This window comes from Chionomys nivalis, chromosome 8, assembly GCF_950005125.1.
Source record: "Chionomys nivalis chromosome 8, mChiNiv1.1, whole genome shotgun sequence".
Taxonomy (NCBI): Eukaryota; Metazoa; Chordata; class Mammalia; order Rodentia; family Cricetidae; genus Chionomys; species Chionomys nivalis.
The window spans coordinates 93,940,381-93,967,788 of record NC_080093.1 but is presented as its reverse complement, the minus strand read 5'-3'; the positions used below and the strand labels follow the sequence as shown (position 1 = coordinate 93,967,788).

The 27,408-nt window shown below is 35.2% G+C and overlaps 2 protein-coding genes across 2 annotated transcripts; both read right to left on the bottom strand.

The window, feature by feature from the left end:
- Positions 1-2,976: 2,976 nt before the first annotated feature.
- On the bottom strand, positions 2,977-3,921 carry LOC130879054 (olfactory receptor 52B2-like). Its single transcript, XM_057777046.1, has one exon. The coding sequence runs from the start codon at positions 3,919-3,921 to the stop codon at positions 2,977-2,979; it is 945 nt and encodes a 314-aa protein (XP_057633029.1).
- A 9,931-nt stretch (positions 3,922-13,852) lies between these two features.
- LOC130879976 (olfactory receptor 52M1-like) lies at positions 13,853-14,800 on the bottom strand. The gene has a single exon (XM_057778788.1). It carries the CDS (start codon positions 14,798-14,800, stop codon positions 13,853-13,855), a length of 948 nt encoding a protein of 315 aa, XP_057634771.1.
- Positions 14,801-27,408: the final 12,608 nt, after the last annotated feature.

The window sequence follows — 27,408 nt, the reverse complement described above, 5'->3', positions numbered from 1 at the left end:
TTCCTTGAGAATTCAGATCATGAAAGGCAGTCTCAACTAAGCAGCCTCATCTTTGTATTCAAAATGTCAAAAGACACTTACCATCATATTGCAGGGTACCATCTACTAACATCTCTACTATCTGTCACATGGTCTTATGTAAATACAAAATATGCATTACACATAAGTAATACGTAATGAGTGATAATAAATATGCATTATAAAAATGCAAGTGCCTTTATCCACTGATCCATTTCAACATCCTAAAGACTAGTACTATTTACAATGGTCATTGTCTGCATCATTTTGAAACTTCAATAAACTTACTTTTCATCAAAAGTTAATTAGGAGGTAATGTGAAGAGCTTGAAATCTATACTATTAAACTGAGCAAGTAACATGATGAATATACCTATATATTTTCTGCTATTATTATTTCTATGAATTCAGAGCTCTTAGAAACAAATGAAGAAAATGGAGCCTGGCCTTTACCTCTTTGTCTCTCTAGTCTCCTTGTCTGTCCTCATCCTCCAAGGACTCTATGGATTGAGAGCATATGTAGCATCTTGGCTTGTACTACATGAGCATAAAAATTTTCTCACTAATGTCTCCATTTACTGCATTGATTCTCTTCTCCTTTGATTATCAACTTAGTGACATACATTTCTATACAGAAGGAAAGAAAGGTAAATATAATATTTACCTGGAAAGGTGTTCAGTCTAAAAATAGATCATGAACTTAAAGATATGCTACCAAAGCAAACTATAGCAGACATTTTAGCATCAATGTGTATTTTCTACTTATTCCAATAAAAATTGTATAAGAGGGAGCATTGATCTTTACAGGTTTCTTTTCCTGAAAGCATTTTGAAGTATCAGAAAGAGAACTCCTAATTGCCATAGGGGGTCATAGAACTATGAGGCATTTATCCAATCACCCCTACACCTCCTTGTGGATAGGTGGGTAGTAACATCTTAAAATGCATTTAGAGTACTCATGAGTAAATTTATTCTCCCAAACAGAAAAGGGTCTTACAGAAAGAGTCATAAAATGCCTTTTATGCGAACATGGACTTTCTTCAGGCAACTTCTGGAGTAGCCTGAAAGCATATAAGTAGTCTTTAATATTCCACCTAAAATGTTTTAGGTGGGAGGAATGAACTATATAAGTGGGATAAATCTCATTCTTCCAAATTCCCTCATGTCACATAGAAGGTGATAGGGTACAGAAAACTGATGAGTACATCACATATTTAAATACTGAGAAATCTACAAATTTGTGGGAAGAAAACTAAAGCATTAAATATTTAGAAAAGTAATGAAAGTTCCACCTTTCAACATATAAAGATTTTGCAAATTACCGTTTTCAGTGAAAACTTGTGTTTTATACCAGTGTTTACTTCTTTTATTCATTATTTTGCTTTTTTACTGGAATATAAGGAACATTCTTAGTTTTCTTTAGAGACAGTGTTGTAATGAAATGCACAAAATTAAAAATTAATATTTTAGTTATTAATATGTGTATCATTAAATGTATTGAATTTATACAAATATGTGAGATCAAGCATATGATGAGGAAAATTTAAAACAAAAAAGTAGATCTTTAAAGCCATGGTTTCTTCCTTTAATTCCTTTCTTATTTTGACAGTTTCATACATTCATATAGTTAGTAGTAGTCTCTCTTCTTCTCCCACCTTGATTTCTCTCTGAAACCCTACTTCCCATCCGGTTCTCCAACTCTGATGTTTTCTTTTTGTCCCATCCACTGATCTTAGAGTCTCTTGCCTGAGCATGTTTCAGATGTTATTTAGTGAAGCAAAGACACTTATTAGTGGTTACACTACCGAAGAAAATGACACCCCCACCAAAAATTCCTTTTGCAACTTATGGCAGCAAACTTGTAGGAAGTAAACTAGCTTCATTTTTTTCTTAAGTTCTGTGAGCAAAGTGTGTAATGCCTTCATTAGGACTGTCTTATCATCAGGTTCTGATGGGAAAGCAAGATCAATAGCTTATATTGATTTGTGGGCCTCAGTGTTCTTTCTGGCCAACAATTCATAGCGATGTAGCCCTTAGCTGAAACTACAATTAATTGTTTAATAACCCTTGGCTTCTGGGTTATTAAACACATGTAGAGGATACTGCCATTCATCTCTTCCAGGAGTCAAGACTTATATTTTAATTCCTTTATATCCCTGAGTAAAATCTTATTGTATATACCTAACATATTTTTATTATCAATTATTCTATCAATAGACCTCCAGAGTCATTTCATTTCTTAGTTCTTCTTAACATAGCTGTAGGGAACATAGATGTGTGTGTGTCTCTGTTACAGAATATATATATGTATGTATATATATACATATATATATGTATATAATGATTTAAGTATACACCCAAGAATAATGTGTCTGAGTCATGCTCTCATACTATTTTTGCTTTCTAAGTAATTGATTTCCATAGTTAAAGCCCATTTTCTAATTTGGAAATTCCTATCTCTCAAGTCATTTTATTATATAGCCCATATTATTATTTTATTTATTCTATAAAGGTCTTTAAACAGAGAAAAATGGCTCATTACTTATTTATTAGTTCAAAGATAAGTTTATACATCTGTTTTTATTACAATTCCTTTTTATAATATGATTGTGTGTTGGTGAAAGGAGGAAATTAAACCAACACTATGTTTATGACACACACTTCAGTTGTACTCTTACACTTTTTGTACAATGTTTTCAGTTCATGTGATCCCACTTGATTAAATAAAACATAAAATTTGCAAGAAAGTACTATTTTATTACATGCAAGCAAGCACTTTGGGAGTTAGATTTTCATGCAACAAGATGGAAAGAATAGGCCCTTGTTATATTTTCACACTAACAGACTTCTCTTTGATCAGGAGTTTCTTTCCTCTTACAGGAAAATCCTAAACTCACAGAAATTATTTTAACTTCTGGCTAAAATAACTTCGATGCCTTCATGTCTTCTTGGTATCAGCTCAGTCTCTGTGACACTTGAGTACCCGAAACACCCACTCCCGTATCTGTTTGGTTCGTACTGCATATATTAAGGGGTTGACCATGGGAGGCACCAGGAAATACAAATTGTCTATTATTATCTGTAAATAGGGAGCCATATGGTACCCTAAAATCTGGGATAAGACGGAGAAGACAACTGGAGAATAAAACAGACCAATGACACAAAGATGAGAGCCACATGTGCTCAGAGCTTTGCTTCTGGCTTGCCAAGATGGAATACGGAAGACAGCATGAAGGATTAGTGCATATGACAGAATGACAAAAACTAGATCAACCCCCACTGATGCTGCAATAACCAGGAGGCCATACACGATATGGGTGGAGATGTCTCCACAAGCAATCATCACCACAGCCATGTAGGCACAGTAGGAGTAAGCAATGACCTGGGTTTGGAATCGTTCCAGTCTCTTTGTCAGGATGGGTGCAGGGGTCAGCACTGCCACAGCCCTTGCCAGTATAGCTAGTGCCATCTTCACAAGTATGTTGCTGTCAAGGATGGTTGTGTACCTCAGAGGGTACCAGATAGCCACAAACCTATCAAAAGCCATGGCTAAGAGGATTCCTGATTCCATGACATAAAAGGAAGGGATGAAAAACATCTGAGTGAGGCAGGCATCAAAGCTGATTTCTTTGGCATTCATCCAGAAGATTCCTAGCATTCGGGGTACAATGACTATTACCAGGCATAGGTCCACAACTGATAGTGTAGACAAGAGAAGAAACATCGGCTCATGGAGACTCTTCTCTAGCCAAATTATATTAATGATGGTGACGTTTCCTATGATGGTTACTAAAAATATCAAGAAAAATGGCACAGAGAACCAACCATGAGAGGATTCCAAGCCTGGGATTCCAGCAAGGGTGAATGTCAAGGGCCGAGGAATGGAGTTATTACATGAGGCCATGGTCATAGGCGCTCTTCAAGGTCTAGTTCCTAGGGAAAACAGGGATATATAACATGAACTTTCTGTATTCATGCTTAGAGACAGTCCTCAGTGTAGTACTTTATGATGGTAATGACTCATAAATTGATGACCAAGTCAGCACAAGCTACTTAGACAGAATGAGAAAACTTCTGGAAAATTTTCTTTCTAAGAGGAAAAAAACTTGAACAAATGTTCTTGTAGTATAATTGAGCATCGTTTCGGTATATGCCCAAGAGTGGTATTGCTGGGCCCTGAGGTAGGTTGATTCCCAATTTTCTGAGAAACTACCATACTGATTTCCAGAGTAGTTGTATAAGTTTGCATTACCACCAACAATGGAAGAGTGTTCCCTTTACTCTACATCCTCTCCAGCATAAGCTATCATTGGTGTTTTTGATCTTAGTTGACAGGTGTAAGATGGTATGTCAGAGCTGTTTTTATTTGCTTTTCATTGATGGCTAAGAATGTTGACCATTTCTTTAAGTGTCTTTTGACCAATTGAGCTTCTTCTGTTGAGAATTCTGTTTATTTCTGTACCCCATTTTTAGTTGGGTTATTTGGAATTTTGTTGTCTAATTTCTTGAGTTCTTTATATATTCTGGAGATCAGGCCTCTGTCTGATGTGGGGTTGGTTAACTGTATTCATAGCAGCATTATTTGTAATAGACAGAACCTGGAAACAACCTAGATGCCCCTCAACCAAAGAATGGATAAAGAAAATATGGCACATTTACACATTAGAGTACTACTCCATGATAAAAAAATGATATCTTGAAATTTTATGCAAGTGGATGGCACTAAAAAAAATACTGAATGAAGTAACCCAGACCATAAAGATGAACGTGGTATGTACTCACTCATAAGTAGATGCCAGTTGTAAAGCAAAGATATTAAGCCTATAGTTTATGATCTTAGAGAAGCTAAATAACAAGGTGAACCCTGAGAAAAAACATCTATAGAACCCTTGTAAATGGGGGAATAAACAAGATCTCCTGACAAAATTGAGAGCATGGGGTTGTGGAGAGAAAGGAGAGCAGAAAAGGAAGAGAAGATGAGATGGGGAGGGAGAAGAAGAACTTGAGGAAAAGTGATAGTTGAGATGGAGGAAGGACAGAGATGAGAACAAAAAAGGAGATATTTTGATTGAGGGAGCCATTATGGGGCTATCAAGAAACCTGGTACTAGAGAAATTCCCAGGAATTCACAAGGATTACTTTGGCTAAAACCCTAAGCAATAGAGGAGAGGGTGCCCAAATTGGCCTTGACCTGTAGTCAGATTGATGAATATCTTAAATATCACCATAGAGCCTTCATCCAACAACTGATGGAAACAGAGGCAGAGACCCATAGGGGAGCACTGGGCTGAGCTCCCAAAATCCAGTTGAAGCGTGGGAGGAGTAAGAACATGAGCAAAGAGGTTAAGACCATGATGGGGACACCCACTGAAACAGTTTACCTGAGCTAATGGGATCTCACCAACTCCAACCAAAGAGGGAAGGAACCATCATAGGTCCAAAATAGTCCCTCTGAATGTGGGTGACAGTTGTGTGGTTGGGGCAGACTGTGGGGGCCACTGGCAGTGGCACCAGGATTTATTCCTACTGCTTGTACTGACTTTTTGGTAACCTATTCTCTTTGGATGGATATCTTGCTCAGTCTAGATAAAGTAGGGAGGGCCTTGGACCTTCCCCAAAGCAATGTGCCTTATCCTCGTTGAGGAGTGGGTGGGGGTTGTGGGGTAGGTAGAAGGGTTGGGAGGAAGGGAAGAAAGGAGGGTGTGGGAACTGGGATTGATATGTAAAATGAAAAAAAAGATAGTTTGTTTTCTATTTTTAAAAAAAGAAAAGAAATTTTAAAAAAGAGAAAGAAGCTTTCTCAAAAATAAGTTCTCATTAAGTATAAACTAATTCCACAGTTTAGATTTTCCTATTGCTCTGATTGTGTAATACTCAATATGACCACTGAGGTGATAGGACATAGCAGGGCATGCCTTCCACATTACAAGCAGAGTGTGTACAGAGTAACAAGCCAGTCTTTGAAGTGCGTGCTTCAGGCAAGGATTCTGAATATAATTATGTATTAGTCTTGCTTGGCGGATTGGACTTGATGCTTTAGGATTTTCCCTGGAAATGTTTAGATGTAAATAGTTTATTCTGATAAAAGATTGAGGAACTCAGTGTGAAATTTACACAGATAGCAAAATGACCGCTTTGGTAGAATAATGAATGATAAACCTGAAGTCTCTGAACATCTCAGCAGATAATAATTTAGTATTTTTCAGGATTATTCAGTAAGGCACAATTGAGGTGTGGATAAAGATCAAAGGGAATTTATGATTTTCTGTGGAACTGTTTGGTTGTGTTTGTATTGGGAGTAGCACTGGGACTTAATATAATAAATATTGCTATCAAAATACCACTTTATTTTAGTTATTAAATATTTTAAACAATGTAACTATTTTTGTAAAAGTTCAATTTTTTATGTCATTAAATGTAGGTCAGGAATGTATGTTAATATAGTAAAATGAAATTATATATGCCTAATAAATAATCTAAGGACATGATAGTAAGTTTTTAAAATTTCACAAGTATAATTACATTTTACTTTTAAAGCTTAGACTTCATAATTTTACTAAGTATTTCAAATATATAATAGTAAATAACACAGAAAAGGATAAAAGATTAAGATCCTGGACCAAAACATCCATTCCAAAGATGCTTTATAGACAAATAAGATGATATGAACATATTTCCTTTTTGTAGTCAACAGTTTTCTTAGATTACTAGGGTTTTATAGTTATATTGATATCAAGTCCACCTCATGTTGTATTTAACATGTTCCAAATTACTTATAAGTCTAATGAATTGGTTTTTATTACTATTATTGTTGTTTTCTTTTGGGATTTTACTTTGAAACAGGGTCTTTCTTTTTTTTTTTTCTTTTAAACAATCTTATTTTACATACCAATCCCAGTTCTCTCTTCTTGCCACTCTACCTGCCTTCTCCCACCCCCATCCTCTCCTCAGAAATGGCAAGGCCTCCTGTGGGAAGTCAACAAAGTCTGTAGCAACACTTGAGGCAGGACCAAGGTTCTCCTCAAAACAGGGTCTTACCTCAAACTCACTAGGCAGTTAGGTTCTTCTCATATTCATGATCCTCCTGCCTCATCTAATAAGTGCTAGTATTACAGACACACCTGGGATACTCACCACGCCTGACCCTAAAGTTTTTGGTATATGCATATCATTGATTTTATAAAGACAATTCAAACACACATGTTTAGGCTTAGGTTATATAATACAGGAATAGAAGGTTTCTTATATAGTTAAATCACTATAAATATGTAAGAGCACAATGTGTTGTCAGCTTAAGTGCTAAAATTCTACTGCAGCCATTTTCACTATTCTGGCTGATTTAGACATAAATATTTCATATTACAGTTGCATTTTGTTAAAGGCACACTGGAGCTCAACAATACACACACCTCCTGAGAGGCAACTAGGCATAGTAAACCTATGAAAGCCTTTGGAATTTCAGAGCTGAAACTTACTCTATGTGTTTTGATCTTATCTTTTTCTTTTCTTTGTGATGTTGTACTATGATTGAAGAGAAAATATTTGCTATCACTATAGCCAGATAACTAGGCAAATAATAGTGGCTAAAATATTGAAATATGATTAATTTGTTAGAAGAGAGGATCCTTTCATACCTAACTTCTTCGCAACAAATGAGATACCCCACAGACCCAGAAACTCAATACATGCTGGACTTTCCAGGGTCAACTATATAATCAACTACCAGGTATACTATGGGTGACATTTTCCACATGGCATTGTCTTTATGATAGTATTGGGATTTAAAGCAAAATAGCAACTTTTTAAACGTGTGCTATCATAAAACATTGAGAATGACCATATAATATTAATAAAAGTAAAGACACAATTGATTCAAGAACAAACACTTGGAAAGTTTCTTTTGTCTTTGTTTCTGTTTTAAACAAGTCTCTCTTGCAATTATAAAAATGCATAATTCTACAGTGGGTTTAGGCATTTTGTGTTATTGTGTTGAAGTAACTGAGAATCTATTTTTTTCTATATAACTCTCTGAGTCGCAGGATGTTCTCATCCTTTTCTCCCCCTCCTTTGTCTCTTTTCCTGGTGTCCTACCTGAAGACAGTCACAGATCTGGTCACAGTGAGCCTGGACTAATCCCAGTGCACAGGAGGTCTGAGGAGGAGCTGCTTCACTATGAGTATGATGGAGTGTTTGAGCTTGAGGCCCATTTAAGCTATTTTGGCTTTCCTCCCTGGGTCCCAAGTGACCTTGTCTTACATCCATTGTGCTGCTCTTAGCTTGAACGTTGTAGGAACAAATCTTGAGGAATCACTAAGGACAGACAGTGATACCAGCCAGCACCACAACATTTCTTTCTCTCTCTTTTTTAACTTTTAAAGCATTTTCTTTTACGTTTTCTTTCTTTTTTATTGATTTTTATTGAGCTCTACATTTTTCTCTGCTCCCCTCCTTGCCTCTCCTCTTCTCTCAACCCTCTCCCAGGTCCCCATGCTCCCAATTTACTCAGGAGATTTGTCTTTTTCTACTTCCCATGTCGATTATATCTATGTAAGTCTCTTCTAGGGTCTGCATTGTTGTCTAGGTTCTCTGGGATTGTGATTTGTGGGCTGGTTTTCTTTGTTTTATGTTTAAAAACAACTTATGAGTGAGTATATGTGATAATTGTCTTTCTGGTCTGGGTTACCTCACTCAAAATGATGTTTTCTAAATCCATCCATTAGCCTGCAAAATTTAAGATGTCATTATTTTTTCTGTTGTGTAGTACTCCAGTGAGTAAATGTACCACATTTTCCTTATTCGTTCTTTGGTTGAAGGGCATTTAGGTTGTTTCCAGGTTCTGGCTATGACAAACAAAGCTGCTATGAACATAGTTGAACACACATGCTTGTGGCATGATTGAGCATCCTTTGGATATATACCCAAAAGTGGTATTGCTGGGTCTTGAGGAATGTTGTTTTCTCATTTTCTGAGAAATCACCACACTGACATCCAAAAGGGCTGTACTAGTTTGCACTCACACCATCAATGCAGGAGTGTTCCCTTTACCCCACAACCTCTCCAGCATAAGTTGTCATCAGTATTTTTTGATCTTGGCCATTCTTACGGGTGTAAGATGGAATCTCAGAGTTGTTTTAATTTGCATTTCCCTGACGACTAAGGATGTTGAGCATTTCCTTAAGTATCTTTTAGCCATTTTAGATTCCTCTGTTGAGAGTTCTCTGTTTAGGTCTGTACTCCATTTTTTATTGGATTATTTATTCTTTTGATGATCAATTTCTTGAGTACTGTGGAGTAGAAACTCTAGACAGACAGGCAAAAACAGGTGAATCAGATGAGTGTTTAAGAAAGCTGAAACTATACAGTGTAGTTGGGAATCCAAACTCAAAACAGTGTTGTGCAAGATTTCATTACATGAAATTCATTTGTTTTGAAGTTAAAGCTATTTTTTTTTTGAGACAGGGTCTCTCTGTAGCTTTGGAGCCTGTCTTGGAACTAGCTTATGCAGGCCAGGATGGCCTCAAACTCACAGAGATCCAGTTAAAGCTATTTTACTTCTAGTCACGTTTAGACTTTTATAAATAAATTCAAAGTGGATATTAGAGATCTTAGTTCTATATTCGATATTAAAATCTGTACCTATACCCATAAAAAGCATAAATCAAGTAAGATAACTTTTGAAGAACATTTGTAACATGAAGAAAAGAAAGGGAAGCAATGATGGAAAACTGAGCAAGAAAGGAGTGCTAGATGATAAATATCACAGAAGACAAGGCTTGAGAGGAAATATTTTAGAATGACTCCTGACAAGATTGCAGATACAACTGAAAGAGAAAGATACTGTTGAAAAGTATTTGGTTCAGAAATTACTGGTAAAGTATAAGTATCTTGAAGAGAATTATTAGGGCTCTTTTTACTTTTTTTTAACTATTATTTTAAATTGTTTCTCTTTTGAGATTGTAATATAATCACATCCTTTTTCTCTCTTCAAAGTCTACCATATACTCTTTCTTTACATTCTTTCAAATTCAAGACCTCTTGTTTATTGTTTTTATATACATATATGTGTATAAATACATATGTATAACCTTCTTGGTCTGTAAAATATAACTAGTATATATGTTTTCAAAGGCGGCAATTTGGTATTGGATAACTAATTAGAAAAGTCTCAACACTTAACTCTTAACATTTCTTAGTTTCTTGTAGTTCTTTGTACAGGGTTAAGACCTCCTGGTATTTCTCTAGTCCACATTAGTATATCTATTGTTGATATCTATGTCTAGCTCATGTTAGATATTCATGTTGGTGAGATTATATGGGTATAACTTATGATATTCCTAGGAGATACAATCTCACAGAAAAATGCACTATAAATATTTGTCATTATACCCACAAAGAACTGTACTTCTTATCCCTAACAAGAACACTTCTTTTTGAGATAGAGACCATTGCAGAAAACCACAACCAATCAAAAGGCAAAGTTGTGAAGTCCAGTCCAATGGATTCATCTGCAATGCAACAGTCATACTTTCTTTTCATTGTTTTTATTGCTCTATACATTTTTCTTCACTCCTCTCTCTTCCTCCCCTTTTTCCTTCTACCCACTCCTGTGACCTCCAAGCTCCCAATTTACTCAGGAGATCTTGTCTTCTTCTCTTTCCTAAGTAGTTCTGTAATGTTTCTCTTAAGGTCCTCTTTGTAGTCTAGGTTCTCTGGGGTTGTGGACTATAGGCTGATTTTTCTTTGTTTTATGTCTAACAGCCACTTCTGAGTGATTGCATATTATATTTGTCTTTCTTGATCTGGGTTATCTCACTCAAAATTGTTTTTTCTAGATCCACCCATTTGCCTGCAAATTTCAAGATGTCATTATTTTTTACCTCTGAGTAGTACTCCACTGGGTAAATATGCCACATTTTCTTTATCCATTCTTTGGTTGAGGGTCATCTAGGTTGTTTCCAGGTTCTATCTATGACAAATAATGCTGATATGAGCTTAACTGAACACATGTCCTTGTGGTATGATTGAGCATCCTTTTGATATATACCAAAAAGTGGTATTTCTGGGTCTTGAGGTACATTGTTTCCTAATTTTCTGAGAAATCACCATACTGAATTCCAAAGCAGTTGTTTAAGTTTGCACTCCCACTAACAATGGAAGAGTGCTCCCCTTATTTCACATCCTCTCTAGCATAAGCTGTCATCAGTGTTTTTGATCTTGGCCATTCTGACAGATGTAAGATGGAATCTCAAGTTGTTTTGATTTTCACTTCTCTGATGGCTAAGGATGTTGAGTATTTTCTTAAATGTCTTTCAGTCATTTGAAATTCATCTGTTGAGATTTCTCTGTTTTTTATTTGTTTATTTGTTCTTTTGATGTCAAATCTCTTGAGTTCTTTGTATATTTTGGAGATCAGTCCTCTGTCCAATGATAGGTTGGTGAAGATGTTTTCCCATTCTCTAGGCTGCCATTTTGTCTTGTTGACCATGTCTTTTGCTTTACAGATGCTTCTCAGTTGTAGGAAGTCCCATTTATTAACTGTTAGTTTCAGTGTATGTGTTACTAGGACAACCGGAATACTTAAGGTTCAGGAATCATTGAAGTAGAAAGAAGAGGAAGACTGTAAAAAGCCAGAGGACCAGGGAGTTTACTGTAAGGTTATGTCTATTTTCTCATACATCCTTGTTGTCCAGCCTAAGGGAGGCCTTCAAAAATATATGAATAAATATGAGCATTTCTACACACACACATACGCATACACACACAACGTTTTTTCACCAGTTATCAACATTGAATTCCTCGATGTAGAATAACATTGCCTAGGTTGAATGACAGTAGAATCTTCATCAATATGCTTCACAGGGTAAAGTGTATTTATTATACTCAAGTGAGTAAAATTATTTCTTTGGTCATTATGGACAATCAGCATTAAGCTATTGTCTTTATTGATAATGAAAGTTCTTTTGTCAATCTCTAAATATAACCTGCTCTGTCAGTACATAGCATTAACTGCGTGTATGTTTTCAGGATCACTTGGTACTGGATAATGAATTGGTGTGCTCTTCCTTTGGTAAGATTGTTTAATACACCCTCAGCTTTCCTTAGTTGCCTGTAGTTCTTTGTGTAGGATTGTCCTTATGTTTTAATTATTGTTTTCTTAGATTCCACAAATCAATGTGGGTATTTTTCTTTCTTCATTTATTATAGTGTACCCTCTATTCTCCCATATTGCAAGAATAGTTAACTTCTTCTTTGTTTTAAGCCGCAATAATGTCTTTTAAAATGCAAAATTGAGTGTAGTTCTTATTTACACACAACTCACCTCGCCCTCTTAGGTCAGCTGCGAGCTCAGCATGTAGCTGAGATAGTCTGCATGCCTTCTTATTGCCTGCTACTATACCAGTCTTGCTCAAACTTTGCTTACTCTGTTTAGTGGCAACAAAGAGTGTCCCTTCATCTCTTGCACAGTTTCACACCCTATTCTATCTGAAGACCCATATCAGCTCATTCATTCCATATCCATGAGCTCCCTGTATGTTGACTCCCTTCATACACACACATTTAGACACGTACCCACACATACATGTGCCTCACACACCTGTGTACATGCCTATGCACACAAAGCCCTCTCATAATACATATGCCTTATTCAAAAAATATAAATAGTGTTTTTATAAAATGTGTTACTATAGAGGAAATACCAAATTCACAATTATTTATTTAGCTCCTCTTGTGAAAATCTATCTTGTGTAAGGCAAGAAGTAAGGAGAAGAGTTAAATTTTTACCAGGAGCATGTGTTCAATTGTTCAAATTGTTTCAGGAAAAATGTATTTTTAATAATTTTATTTTCAGTATCACATTTATTTAATGGTTCAAAACTAAACTGATTTATTTTTTAAAAATAGACTTTTACATAAGAAATTATTTTTTATTTTCTGAATACAAATAAATTGAAATCATGATCAATGTGTCTAGCAAGCTGTGGAATTATTCATAAGAGTGTTGAGACAGTCATGAATAAAATTTGAGTCAACTGGAACAAAAGTTTAAAAAGGCCATAAAGCTCATGTTCTAACCAGTATAAGAAAAGTAGTCTATAATACACGGTGATTTAAGTATTTGTAGAATGGGCTGCAGAGATATCCCAGTGGTTAGAATACACACTGAATATGCAAGAGACTGGACATCCTATCCCAGCACTCACATTGGACAGCTCAAAACAACCTGCAACTCCAACACTTATGAAGACACCTTTATTCATGTGCATATAGCCCCTTACACAATGCACATATTTAAAATAAAATAATCCTAAATTTTTGTTGACTGGATCACTATAAATGATATTTTATATTTAGTGTATGAGGTCTTATGTGACAGTATTTTTTAAATATATGAGACATTTTCATATATTCAGGAGCTAAAAATTCAGATATATAATTGTTATGATAATTATTGGCAGTAATCATTAATTTTTCAGTAGCATATTTTTCATGGAGAGCATTTCAGAATGGTCATGTGTTTCTTTCCTTTGGAATCATTTCTTATTCTAAGGTAAGCTGTTATTCCCAGGTAAAGCCTAGGCTGGAAGAACTGACAAGGAAAAAGACTGCATTTATTTATCACCAAGTTCTAAAGAAGGTTTATTGTAGCAAAGCACAGAAAAAAAATGTCACAACTACTAACTTCATCAAAATTTGGGGACTTCTATATGTAGTAATTCATATAAATAAATAGAACTAATATTTGAATTCCCCCAAAAAGTCCATAATTAGAAAATGACTAATTATTTCCATTTTTCCTTTAGTTTCTATTACTGTGTTTTCAAACAATTCCAATATCAATATCTACCTTTTACTCTTAGAGTACTAAGAACATTGTCTCGAATTTTCTTGGTTCTAACACCATAGACAATGGGGTTAAGAAATGGTGGTACCAGAAGGTACATATTGGCAACTAGGATGTGAATTTGGGGGGCCACATGGTGACCAAAGCGGTGGGTCAGGAATGTAAACCCAGCTGTGGAATAGAAAACAACAATGACACAGACATGAGAGCCACAGGTGCCTAGGGCTTTCAGACTTGCTTCTCGAGATGGAAGGCGAAAGACAGCACGGAGAATCAGAACATAGGAGATGGCAATGAAGAAACAATCACAGGAGCCAATACCAAAAGCGACAGTGAGGCTATAGCGCTTGGTGGCTCCTGTGTCCACACACGCCAGCTTCACCACAGCCATGAACTCACAGTAGGTGTGTGCAATGATTCGAGTTCTGCAGTAGGGCAGCTGTTTGAGCAGAATGGGGTGTGGAGAAAAGAAGCCTACTCCCCGCAGCGCCACAGCTACTCCCATTTGGGCGATGCGACTGTGGGTGAGAATTGTGGCATGGCGCAGTGGATCACAGATGGCCACATAGCGGTCAATGGCCATGGCCAGGAAGAAGCCAGACTCCATGGCAGTGAAGCTATGGATGAAGAACATTTGGGCAAGGCACGCATCAAAGGCAATGTCATGATCTCCCATCCAGAAGAGACAGAGCATGCGTGGCAGTGTAGATGTGGAGAGGACCAGGTCAGTGACTGACAGCATGCACAGGAAGATGAACATGGGCTCGTGGAGGCTGCGCTCTGCTCTCACCACAGCCAAGATTGTCACGTTCCCCATCACAGCCACTATGTACATGGAGCAGAAGGGAATCCCAATCCAGACATGGAGGTGCTCCAGACCCGGGACGCCCATCAGCCAGAAGGTGCTTGGAGAGAGTTGGGACTTGTTAGCTGGCTCCATGGTGGCACTGCCCAGTGTTTGTGGATGAAGTCCTCCTCGTACAGTGTGTATGTTTTGCTAAGGTGGTTACAAAAAACCCGAAAATTAGTGAGAAATAAAACCGGAAAAACCAAAAATATGTTAGATGATTCCAGTGGGTGTTTGGATGTGCTAAATACTTTAGACATACTACTATAAAAGTGTGCATTCTGAATTAAGGTCTTATTATAAAACCAGAACATTATGAATTCTATCAAAGAAAGTTTTGTTAACATTTATATACAATAAAATTTGTCTATCTCCACTCCTTCATATTCCTGAAGTTTCTTTTAAATATTAATAATATTTTCGTAGTCATCAAATTAAAATGAAGAACATTTTTAACACTACTTATTCCAGTTTTCTTCTGAATGTCTCTAGAAAGACAATTTTCTAACTCATCTGTATACTCTCAAGACAAACCTTTCATGTCTTAGACAGCCCATTAGTTGTTGTGTCTTTGGCTTTTCTGTTATTGTCTTAGAACCTGTCCTTAGGAGACTTGTGACTTGTGGATCTCTGCAGGACTTCCATAGGGCAAGGCAGTGCATTATCTCCAAGATTTGACAGCAACAGCTAGTTTTCTTCCAGTTTTCTTTACTCATGTGGAATTCCCTCACATATATTTTCACTTGTTTTAAGCTTAACTTTGAGAAATTTTTCTTTTCATCTCTTCTGTACCTTTCCTAGTGTGCCCAGTTTATCTCAAGTTATATTGTTTCTGTACCTATTTATCACAGCAGAGGTTAATGCATCAGATATTTATTTTGATGTTTGCATTTTGAATTTGAAGATGTATTTCAGTTCATATCATTTCATATGAGGCAATGAAGGAGACTTACTTAATTGCTCCTAGCCTAGGGAAGCCATTAGTTCTTAGGTAGAAAACCATGAAAGCTTTCCAGTTTTGACTGTAATCTTTCAGATAACACAATACACCACAGATGCAGAGCAGAGACATGGGCATTCTAGCAAATCTCTTCCTGAGTGCAAAGTTTTTGTTGTTTTACTAGTGGCAAACTCACTATATTATGTTTGAAATATAAGACATACAGGTAGATCTCTGTGAGTTCAAGGCCAGCCTGGTCTACAAGAGCTAGTTCCCAGGACAGGCTCCAAAGCTACCAAAAAAACATATCTCAAATATATATATATATATATATATATATAAAATTTCAATGAAAATTTTGAAATAAGTTCTTGTCAATTGAAGGGTTCTCGGTGTATCTCAGTAATATGCTTTATAACTTATTATTATAACTTATTAGTAGTAAATATGTGGAATTTAATAGTAATGAAATTACAAAAATTGAGCCCTGTATTTTCCATTATAATTTGACAGTCTGGTTGAATATTTTGTAAAATGGTCTATGCACTCTATGGCATACTTGTGTTAATGTAGAGGTCATTAACCTACCTGAATGTTTTAATAGCTATACAGGTTTATTTGGAAATTTCTGAGGTTGACATGGGCTTCAAAAATATTTACTTAATAATTTAAATTATTATGATTTTACCCATAAAAATTCAAGAAACCTTAAAAATCATAAATATTTGTTAGCAATGTTATTGCTTCTGGCTTTATCTTTAGTGATTTTGTTCTCAACATAGATTCCTCTCATATCTTTTTATTTTTGTATATTTATAGCTGTATTATGTTTTAAGTTGCCTGATTTGCATTCTTTATGTCTCATATCTCAGTGCCCCATTTTGGAGACTACAGAAAACAAAAGTAATGAAAAGATTAAGATCATTAAACTTTTCCAGGCATAGTGACATACACTTTTAATTCTAACACCTGGGTTAGGGGGTCACAGGCAGGTGGATCTCTGTGAGTTCAATGCCACCAGGTCTACATAGTGAGTTCCAAGATAGCCAGAACTATGTAGTGAGACCCTATCTTGAATATATTTATATATATATATATATATATTTGTGTGTGTTATTAAATAATCATTAAAATGTCAATTAAACATTTTAATGATTAATTTAATTGTATATATAATTAAAATTATATATATACATATATATAATTATAAAATTCCAGTTAACAACTCAGACTTAGAGAAAGCAATCAATCATCAGTAAAGCAAGCAAGCATTACTATTTTGTTCATTATTTTACAGCAAAAGTAGATCCAGTAGTGTCTAACTAAAGACAGCATAATTAGACTATAAAATTAAATAACAAAACTCATTCTTATGACTTATGTGTCCACTTTTCTATGTTTGGAGAGAAGTGATAAAAACTTTTTATTGCTCTTCACACACATGATGCTTCTATGAATAATGGCAGCAGTCTTTGAATGGTGGTTCCTGCCCACTTCATTCCCATCTTCCTTGCAGCATTTAGACCTAATGAAATTTCATCTGCTTTCCTTTGATTCCTTGCTGTATCACCTCACATGGACATTATTTTTTTTGTGTGCTCTCATTGGAACTTTATAATCTTGCTATTTTGGAAAGGCTTAAAAATTTTGATATATCTTGTTAATGAAATATAATTATTGAGTCAACTTATTTCTTTATAAGTTTAAATCTCTCAATGTGGAAGTTGGTATTGTAATCCAGCCCAACTATTAATATCAGATTCTTTATTTTATCAATAATTTTCCAAGTAATGAAGTCATTTTTTAATGTGAAAATGGTTTCTTAAGGAAACCAGTTTTTAGGTATTGTACATACTATGCAACTGAAATCTACAACTAAAAATCAGCTGAAAAGCCAAGACAAGATTTTTCATTTATTTTAAAAATTGATATTTTTTATTATAATTAAGGTATAATTGCCTCATATTACCTACTTTTATCCCTTATTTCAACTTTTCTTATTTCCCTCTTTTGAGTACCCCCCATGTCTACTTGCTTACTGCTTTTCAAAACCATGAGGTTTTTCCATCTTAAATAAGAGATATTTCTATTTTACTCCTAAATAGTCTTTCTCTCACAAGCTGTACTGTGATGGATTAAACTCTAGTGCTAAATAGAACAAAGCAGGAATTCCTTCACACAACTGTGGCATGTCCTGGGAAATTACAATGCTAATGCATGTCTAATTCAGAATGTCAGTACACTTTACTTGGTCGAAAGATATATTATATATCATTTATGAAAGAATGTACTTCTTTGTATATGTATATAATCACATTATTCTTAACTTTATTATGGATATACTTAGAATGGAATATTACCTTTCTGAAGATCTCATACTTCTACAAAATCATGTATTAGAGTGCAGCCTTATTTCTTCTTTCCCAACCAATATTTCTGTTTTCATTTTTCCAATTTAAAAGATGCTTATTCTCCAGAGAGGAGCTTTTGATGTGCAGATACGTACATGGTCCACTAATAGGAGCTGGAATTATGGCTTACTTGAATCATCCCAGAAGCAGCAATGATTAGTGGTCCTCTGGGGCCTGGGTCTCTTTACCATACTAAAAGCCCTAAATTGCTTTGAAAGAGAATAAATATCATGAAATATTTTAAAATAATATCAATACATACATTGTTTTCCTAAGGTGCTTTGAACAGTTTGAAATCTAATATGTTTCCTGAACATATCCAAGAATATTTTTATCATGAGTTTTCCTGATATCAATTAATTGGATAGTGTTTTTATTTTCTAATCTCTATTCTAAAGATTGAACCTTGTATCAGGTTCCTGGTTGTTGATCTGTTTATCATATATTATTACATATGAAAAACTTATCTTTCCAGACTCTCTCCTTCAAATTACTTATTTGGTGAAGGAGGGTCTTCTGTCTATGTGTTACTTTCATTGGTTAAATAAAGAGACTGCCTTGGCCTTTTGATAGGATAGAAAATTAGGTGGGTAGAGTAGACAGAACAGAATTCTGGGAGGAAGAAGGCAGAGTCAGAGAGAACTGCTGTCATGAAGCTGCCAGGTCAGACATGCTGAATCTTTCCCGGTAAGCCATGATCTCATAGTGACACACAGATTATTAGAAATGGGTTGAATCAAGATGTGAGAGGTAGCCAATAAGAGGCTAGAGCTAATGGGCCAGGCAGTGTTTAAATAAATACAGTTTCTGTGTTATTATTTCCAGGGCTAAGCTAGCCATGGGGGAGCCAGGTGGGACAAAAAGCAGCCCCGCTCACCTCATCACTACACTCATTCCCTTTCAATAGTGAGCAGTCTAGTATGTTCCTTTCTATATTTCATCTTTCTCAAAAATCTATTTCTATTTTACATCTTACTAAAACAATCTGCATATACCCAAAGTCAGACTCTACCATTGACCTAAATTTCTTTGTCATTTCTCTGACTTTACTCTTGTCTCAAGTGACAGGAGAATCAGGATACTTGTTCTAAATAAGCCCATTCACAAGGAATTCAAGAATAAAAAATGGCAATCCAACCAAAAGTGATCTGCAGATTCAATATAATCCCCATCAAAATACCATCACAATTCTTCACAGACCTTGAAAGAACAATAATCAACCTCATATGGAAAAACAAAAAACCCAGGGTATCCAAAATAATCCTGTACAAGAAAGGAACTTCCAGAGGTATCACCATTCCTGACATTAAGCTCTATTAGAGAGCTACAGTAATAAAAAACAGCTTGATATTGACATAAAAACAGAAAGGTTGATCAATGAAATTGAAATAAGACCCCAATATTAATCCACACACATATGAACACCTGATTTTTGACAAAAAAGCTAAAATATACAATGGAAAAATAAAAGCATTCAACAAATGGTGCTGTCATAGCTGGATGTCAACATGTAGAAGAATGTAAATAGATCCATATCTATCTCATGCACAAAACTCTAGTCCAAATGGATTAAAGACCTAAAAATAAATCTGACCACACTGAACTTGATAGAAAAGAAAGTGAGAAATAGCCTTCAATTCATGGGCACAGGAGACCACTTCCTAAATATAACCACAGTAGCACAGACACTGAGAGCAATAATAAATAAATGGGACCTTATGAAACTGAGAAGCTTTTGTAAAGCAAAGGACACAGCCAACAAGACAAAATGATGATCTAGTGAATGGGAAAAGATCTTCACCAACCCATGTCAGACAGAAGAAACTAGTTATCAAAATACAAAAACATTACCTTCTCTTCTAGCAAAGAAAGGAAATTATTGTATCCATACCAATTATTGTTTGAATATGAAATATTCTAATACAGGTCCACATGTTAGACCTCAGCTGTTCTATTTTAGGAGGGTCTAGAATCTTAATAATGCCCAACCTAGCAGGAGGAACATCAATGGAAAGTAAGCATGAGACCTTTCTAGTATCATGCTTCTCTCTTTCTCTCCCTTTCTTTGTAAATCTCCATTTCTTATTCTCCTTCTTTTCTTTCAGTTCTTTGAACACTGGTGTGGGAAATTCTTCTGTATATCTGTTGCTTTCATTGGTTAATGAATAAAGTAGCTTCTTGGGCCTATGAGAGGGCAGAATAGAGAAAGGTAAAAGTTCCAAGCAGAGATAGAGGGGGGAAAGGCAGGGTGAGAGAGATGTCTTGTAGCTACTGAAGGAGACAGACCCTGACTCTTATATGTAAGTCATGCCTTGATTCGATATGCAGATGAATAGAAATGGGTTAATTTAAAATGTAAGAGTTAGTTAATAAGAATCTTGAGCTGATAGGTCAAGCAGTTCTATAATTAATATAGTTTTAGTGTGACTATTTCAGGTTTGGATGGCCAGGAAATGAATGAGCAACCTTCATTTACAAAACGGTGCCAAATGTGGGGCACCTACATCTACATAAAAACTAAGAGAGCTTAGGAAGGAATTCTAGAAACAAAAGAACAGAGTATAGCACAGCTTCTTGATAGCCATTTTTTTAAAGATGGGCTCTGTTTGCTGGTGGTAAGCAGGGGAGCTGTGGTTTCTTTAAGAGTAGTTTTTCTAACTCAACATTGGCAGTGAAGACTACGTGGCTTCTTTAGGGGAGGTTTTCCTGGTTCATGTTGGGGCTGATAGCACAAATAGCTCTTACTCTTTCAGGAAGTCCTGCATTTAAATGGGGTCTGCACATAGCATGTTACAAATTGCTTTATGAAGACATAGACCTGCAGAGTATCTGGAGCTGGGGCAAAGAGCATGGCTCATAGAGTTGGTGCTAAATATATCTCCACCATGTTGGATTGGGTGGAGCAAGCAGGAAGGGTTATGAAGTTGGTCCTATCCATGTCCACTTAGCATTTAAAAAAATGCAAATAAAAAGCATTCCTGATCAGAAAATGATTATAGGTATGCAATAAAGACAGATTTAGACAGAAATAAATCCCTAAATTGGTCATAATGTGTTGAAATAAATGAACGTGGGCTTTGGAGAGAGAAGAAAAAGATTATAGACAGTTATAAAAAGAAGTAAATGTTTTTTAAAAATAAAACAAAGTCTTTAAAATCACAGAGTCCAGCCAGCAATAGATTAAAGGAGTAAAAAATAAGTCATGTAAAGATGGAAAATATACAGAGTCTGGATTGTGTATATTATTGTGTTTTCTTTGAATATTTTGACTCTGAATGAGCTAAGTGTAGAAAGACATTTCATTGTATGGGCTGCTAAGCTAATCCAACATAAAAAAATTAAAGGTATCTTGACTTCAAAACTTGAGTTGAAGGATATGTTGCTTTGGAAAAGAGGTTCTGCTTTTGCTTCCATAGAGGATAGAAAGCTGTGGATTCCTTACCAGCATATATGGTTTGATCAAACAAACCCCCCTGAAGCAATGGCCCAGGTGGTAAAACATCCATGGCAACTTCAAAACTGCTGGCTGAGATGGACCTACCACACAGAATACCTCATGAAAAACCAGATTAATAGTGACCCCCATCAGCAGTAAATAGTCTAGAGGACAATACCCAAATTCCATAAATGAGCATTTATAAATATTTATTTACATATGAAGAAGGATGATATAGAGATCAATACTTTGCAATGGTTTGGATTTTGATCTACTGATACAAATTAATCAATTTTGTTATATGTATATTTTTGCTCTTAATTAAGGTATTGTGTTTGTTAGCTCAAAAATGTAATGTATAATTAAGAAATACAGGTTAATAGATAGCCATCTATAATAGTCAAGCTTGTTAGTTAACTATGTTAGTTAGGTTTTCTATATGTACAGAGATGTATTTCGGGTGGATAGTTTTTCTTCAAACCTTTTAAAGACTAATAGAATATGGCATTTAAAATACTTTAAGAACTTAGGATTTTTCATGGCAATGAGACACATCTGCTCCTAGCAGTACCAATCTTCTTCAAGAAAATGATGAGCAATGAAGAGGCCCCTTAAGAAGTTTGTTAGCAATTTGGGCAAGAAACTGCTCTTGCCTAGACTGATTGATGGTATACTGTATAAACTGGACGTGCAGGACCTAAAGAAAAATGACTGCTGAACTTGCCAAAAGAAGGTGAGACAGTCCTTCAGGGTTCCTGCTTTATGATAGAACTGCCAGAAATTTTTCAAGACACAGAAGAAAGCAACTGATGAACTTTGTCAGTACAAGGCATAAGAGATCTTCAAATTTCCTGTTTCATGGAAAAGTTTGCCAGATATTATGTGCCTGCAGGCTGAAGATGGATGCTGCAATGATACAGATGAACTTTGGGTGACTGTCCAGGCAGTAAGATGTCTCTGTCAATTCTAGAGTTTTGGAATTTGCTTACAATGCACTTCATGACTTAATTAGGTAATTTAGGTAATACTATATCCGTCTGGGGTCTCTGATGGAGTTGAAGAATAGATAGTTATAATTATACTTTTCCTTAGCTATAATAAAAGATAAAGTAACTATAAATATTATATTTGTAATTATTGCTTGATACCTGTTTTATATAAGTAATTTTACTATGTTAAGGTTAAAAACTTCCTTTTTATATGAACAGGAAATAGAATATGGTGTGGGAAGTCTTCATGTATATTTGTTACTTTTATGGGTTAATGGATAAAGAATTTGCTTGAGCCTATGACAGGGCAGAATAGAGCAAGGTGGGAATTCCAAGCAGATATAGAGGAGAAAAGAAGGCAGAGTCAGAGAGACGCCATGTAGCTGCCAAAGGAGACAGACACTGGACCCTTATGAATAAGTCACAGACTCATGCTGATAGACAAATTAATAGAAATGGGTTAATTTAAGATGTAAGAGTTACTTAATATTAATCCTGAGATAATAGGTCAAGCAGTTTTGTAATTAATATGGTTTTGTGTGATTATTTTGGTTTTGTGCAGTCTGGAAATGAACAGGCAGTTTCTGTTTACAAGACCATTGTGTCATTCTGTACTGCATGCCATCATTAACCTTTTACTGTTGCTCATAACATTTCTAGTCTCCTAAGAACCAAACTACAGTACGTGTACAGTTCCCTAAAGTTCATACAAAGATGGTCCATCTTATGGTATGAGGACTTTCTCTCAAATCCTCAAGCTATGCTTTATATTTTAACACATTTCCTTTATTGCTGTTCTATCAACTGTTTAAAATATTTCATATGAACTAACCCAGTTGAGACAATCCATAGCTTCAACAGTTCCTTCTTTTCTCCAAAGGTAAAAACTTGTCATAGAAGAGTCATGAAATTGGAGAATTTCACCTTCTCTGAACTGCATGTGCTTTTTTTTTTGATCACCAAACACGGCTTCACTTTCATGTTCTTAAAAACCCAAGCCTATTTTTGTTTGTGTGATTAAATTTTACTTTTTAAAGTTTCCTATTCTTTCTATGGATTTTTCTTTACCTGAATTAGATTGTTTGCATTACAAACTGATCTTATTGGTTTCTCAAAATATCTCACTTCTATCAGATCATACTACTTCACAATTTTAATTATTTCTAAATGTGTAATTTGATTCTAGATCACTTCCTAGATAATTCCTGTCCAATATGTAGACATTGTATAAATATAACATTCATGTGCTTCATATAATCTGTAGCATGCAAGCACATAGTGGGAGCACAGCAAATATTCACTAAATTTTGTTTCTCATTTTTATTAGTTCTTTGATAATTTCATGTAGATTTTGCCACATTCATTGCCCTCTCCCAACTTCTCCCACATCCACCCCAATCACTTTCTACCTAACTTTCCATGCTTCTTTTTATGAATTTGTTTTAATTTCATCAAATTCAGCTTTTGCTGTTTATATACTCTTATAAAAAGATTATAATGTGTTTACATAACTTCTCCATTGCCATCATTGTTGATTATTTTTCTTTCTGGAAAATGTTATAACTGAAAGATGTTCTTAAATATCAATATTTTGTTTTACCATTAAAGAAATATATTCACACAGAAGTGACCTGGAACAATTACTAAGTGGCAGTTTATTGGTTTCAAGCTGAGCAATATTGATTTTCATGGTCATTTTTGAAAATTTTATATATATGTACATATCTACTACTAACCAAGAAAATATCAGAATATGGAAAACTAATCTTGTAAACATCGACAAGAATTATGAGGAAAAAGATTTTTCTTTATTTCTCAATGTAGAGTTGGAGTATTTAGGAGCAGAGAGTGTAAGATTATCGATGAATGTGAGAGAAGGCTATAGCTTTTAGAAACTCCACTAGAACAATAAAAAGGGAACAGAAAAAGAATGTCAGAGTTATCTGGGATATTAATAAACCTTTGGGGAAAGTTTTTTATATGTTATTTATCTTCATTAAAAAAATCTAGAGAAGCAGATTACATTTCAAGAATTCCAGCAAGGCCTTTAGAAGGTATATTCAACAGATATTTTCATATCCCAATCTCAATTATTAAGGTTACAAACTGCCAATGCTACATTATATATATATATATATATATGTATTATATACATTATGTGTGTATATTATATATTAGCTGAAAACAAAATGGAATACTTTTCAAGGAATGTCAACTAATGAGCCAGTAACAATGCATCAGGAATTCTAAGGTGAAGACCTGTATGTGTGACAGTAGGATAGGCTTGCAGTATCAAACATATAAGCAAATATAAAGGTTTGGATTCATGCCTCTAGTGAAAGATCTTATATTGCTGTTATTTAATTTGTTTTCATAAACCCTTATAAACCATTAAAAGAACAGTGGATCATTTACTACTGCTTTTAGATTTCAAAATTTGGGGGAACCATTCTCTGATTCTCTTAGTTCTAATGCCATAGATCATTTGATTTGCCAAGGTAGGAACAAGGACATAAATATTACCTCAAATATATGAATCTGAGGGGCCACATTATGACTAAACCTGTACATATTGAAGAAGAAAAAAGCTGGTGCATAGGCTACTAAGATATCACAAACGTGGGATCCTCATGTAATCAAGGTCTTCAGCTAAGCCACTTTGGGTGGGAGATGGAACACAGTGTAAAGATGACAGCATGACTGGTGAGGAGAGAAAAGGAACATCCCACAAAAGACAATAACTACCCCCAAGTTCTGTATGACTGTGGGGGTCAGGACAGCAGCAATTCTTAGAAGACTGCAGTTAGCCACATAGCAGTCCACGGCCATGACCAAGACAAACCCTGAGGCAATGCAGCAGAGTGAGTTAGTAAGAAAAATTTGTATCAGGCAGGCTTCAAATAGATCTCCATGTCATGGAACCAAAAATTGCTGAGGGATGTTAGACATGGCAGTTGGAGAGAGGGTCATGTCAGTCATGAGAGCATACAGAGGAAGGAACAAATGGGCTCATGCAGGTTGAACTCTGTTCTGACCATAAAGAGAATAGAGAAATTCCCCAAGAGAGCACCAAAGTAGACGTGGCAGAAAGGCACTGATAGCCATGTGTGCACAGATCCCATTTCTGCAATGCCAAGGAGAAGAAGATTCTGGGATGAAGATTGGTAATACTGGACAGTGGAATGATGGGAACCATTTGCTGCATTCTTCACACCCATCTGTCGATTAATAAGCAGATTACTTATTAATATATATACAACTCAATGTGCTTTATCCCAAGAACAAACTAAAATCAAATGTATTTTCCAACATGAAGCATCAGCAGTATATTAGCGGCAGTATTACCATAATTTAATGATTATCTTTCCTGTAACTACTGCTTTAAATGCCACATGAGCAAGTACTTTGCATGATCCAGTAGATAAAATTTAATCAACTTGTATGGGTTAATTGATTTGTAGACAAGATGCTTAATCAGTATCCCTGAACATCCTGGAACTTTGAGAAAAAGAAAAAGCATAAATGTTTAAAATTCACAACCACAAGACATTATTTTCCCTGCTGAGAAGATCAGAAGAACTGTTTTTCTATTTATATACCAGGGTAAAATACATTTTTAAATCTTATACTGCTCTTAAATACTCATATTTAAATTTTTACATGTTTTTATGCATGGCATGTTGTTTTGAAATATGCATACATGGTACAACTAAGATTGCTCAGTAGTTAAAGTAGTTTCCACACACAGTAGATCCTCCAGTCATTATCCATTCCTTGGCTGACATTTCCTCCAAGTCTTACTAGTCTTTGATGTATAACTACGTGTTAACTTTAAATAGGCCAATTTGAAAGAGAAAAAGGAGAGTATATGGAAAGGTTTCGATTGAGAAAAAGAGAAGAAATGATATTATTAAATTAAGGTCTCAAAGGGAAAATAAACAAAGGATTTTTGCATATCTGTTGACAAAATGAAAAGTCTGAAACATTATAGATCTGTCTCTAGCAGAGTCTAGAAACAGAATATCAAAGTCATATAATAAAATATTGATTATTCTTTAAAACATTTCAGAAAATTTTGACATATTCCCTTTAGTAAAAAGAATATTCTAGTGATATGCCTCAGAAACTCAGTTTTATTTTCATTCTTTTCCACCTACTTTATAGCTATCTTTTAAATTTTTTACTTGTAAACAATTTGAAAGTCCATTGTTTATATTCATTTTCTAAAATTTAATGATTCTGAAATTTTTAAAAATGTATAGTAATTTCTTTTTAATGAATTTTGTATTACTTATTTATGTATGTATGTGCATTTATGTATGTGTGTTTGTGCATGAGTGCTCACAAATGACATAGAACATATATGGAGTTAGAGTACAACTTGGAAAAACCTAGTTTTTTGGGGAAATCAGACTCAGTACATCAGGGTTGGTGGCAAGCCCCTTTTTCACTGAGTCACATACTGGCCTCAGTCTTCTCAAAATTTTGAATCATTTGATTTATCACAGCATCAACCTTACAACAAACCAACCAGATTTACAATAAGCTCATCTATGGAAATTATGAAATATATTCAAATGACAATGCCATCATTATAGAATGAAATGAACTGATTTTTATTTAATTTCAGTAGTTGAAATTATATTATGAATGGAAATAAGGATGTATAGTTTTAATTATCAGGTATCAATACTCATTTACCCAAGCAACCATAAGTAAGGGAGGAATAGGAATGGCAGAATGGGGAAATGAGGGGAGAAGAGGAAGGGAGAGGAGAACTTGAGGGAACAGGATAATTGAGATGGAGGAAGAACAGAGATGAGAGAAAGGAAAGAGATATTTTGACTGAGGGAGCCATTCACTACTGGGCTAGCAAGAAACCTGGTACTAGAGAAATTTCCAGGAATCCACAAAGATGACTCTAG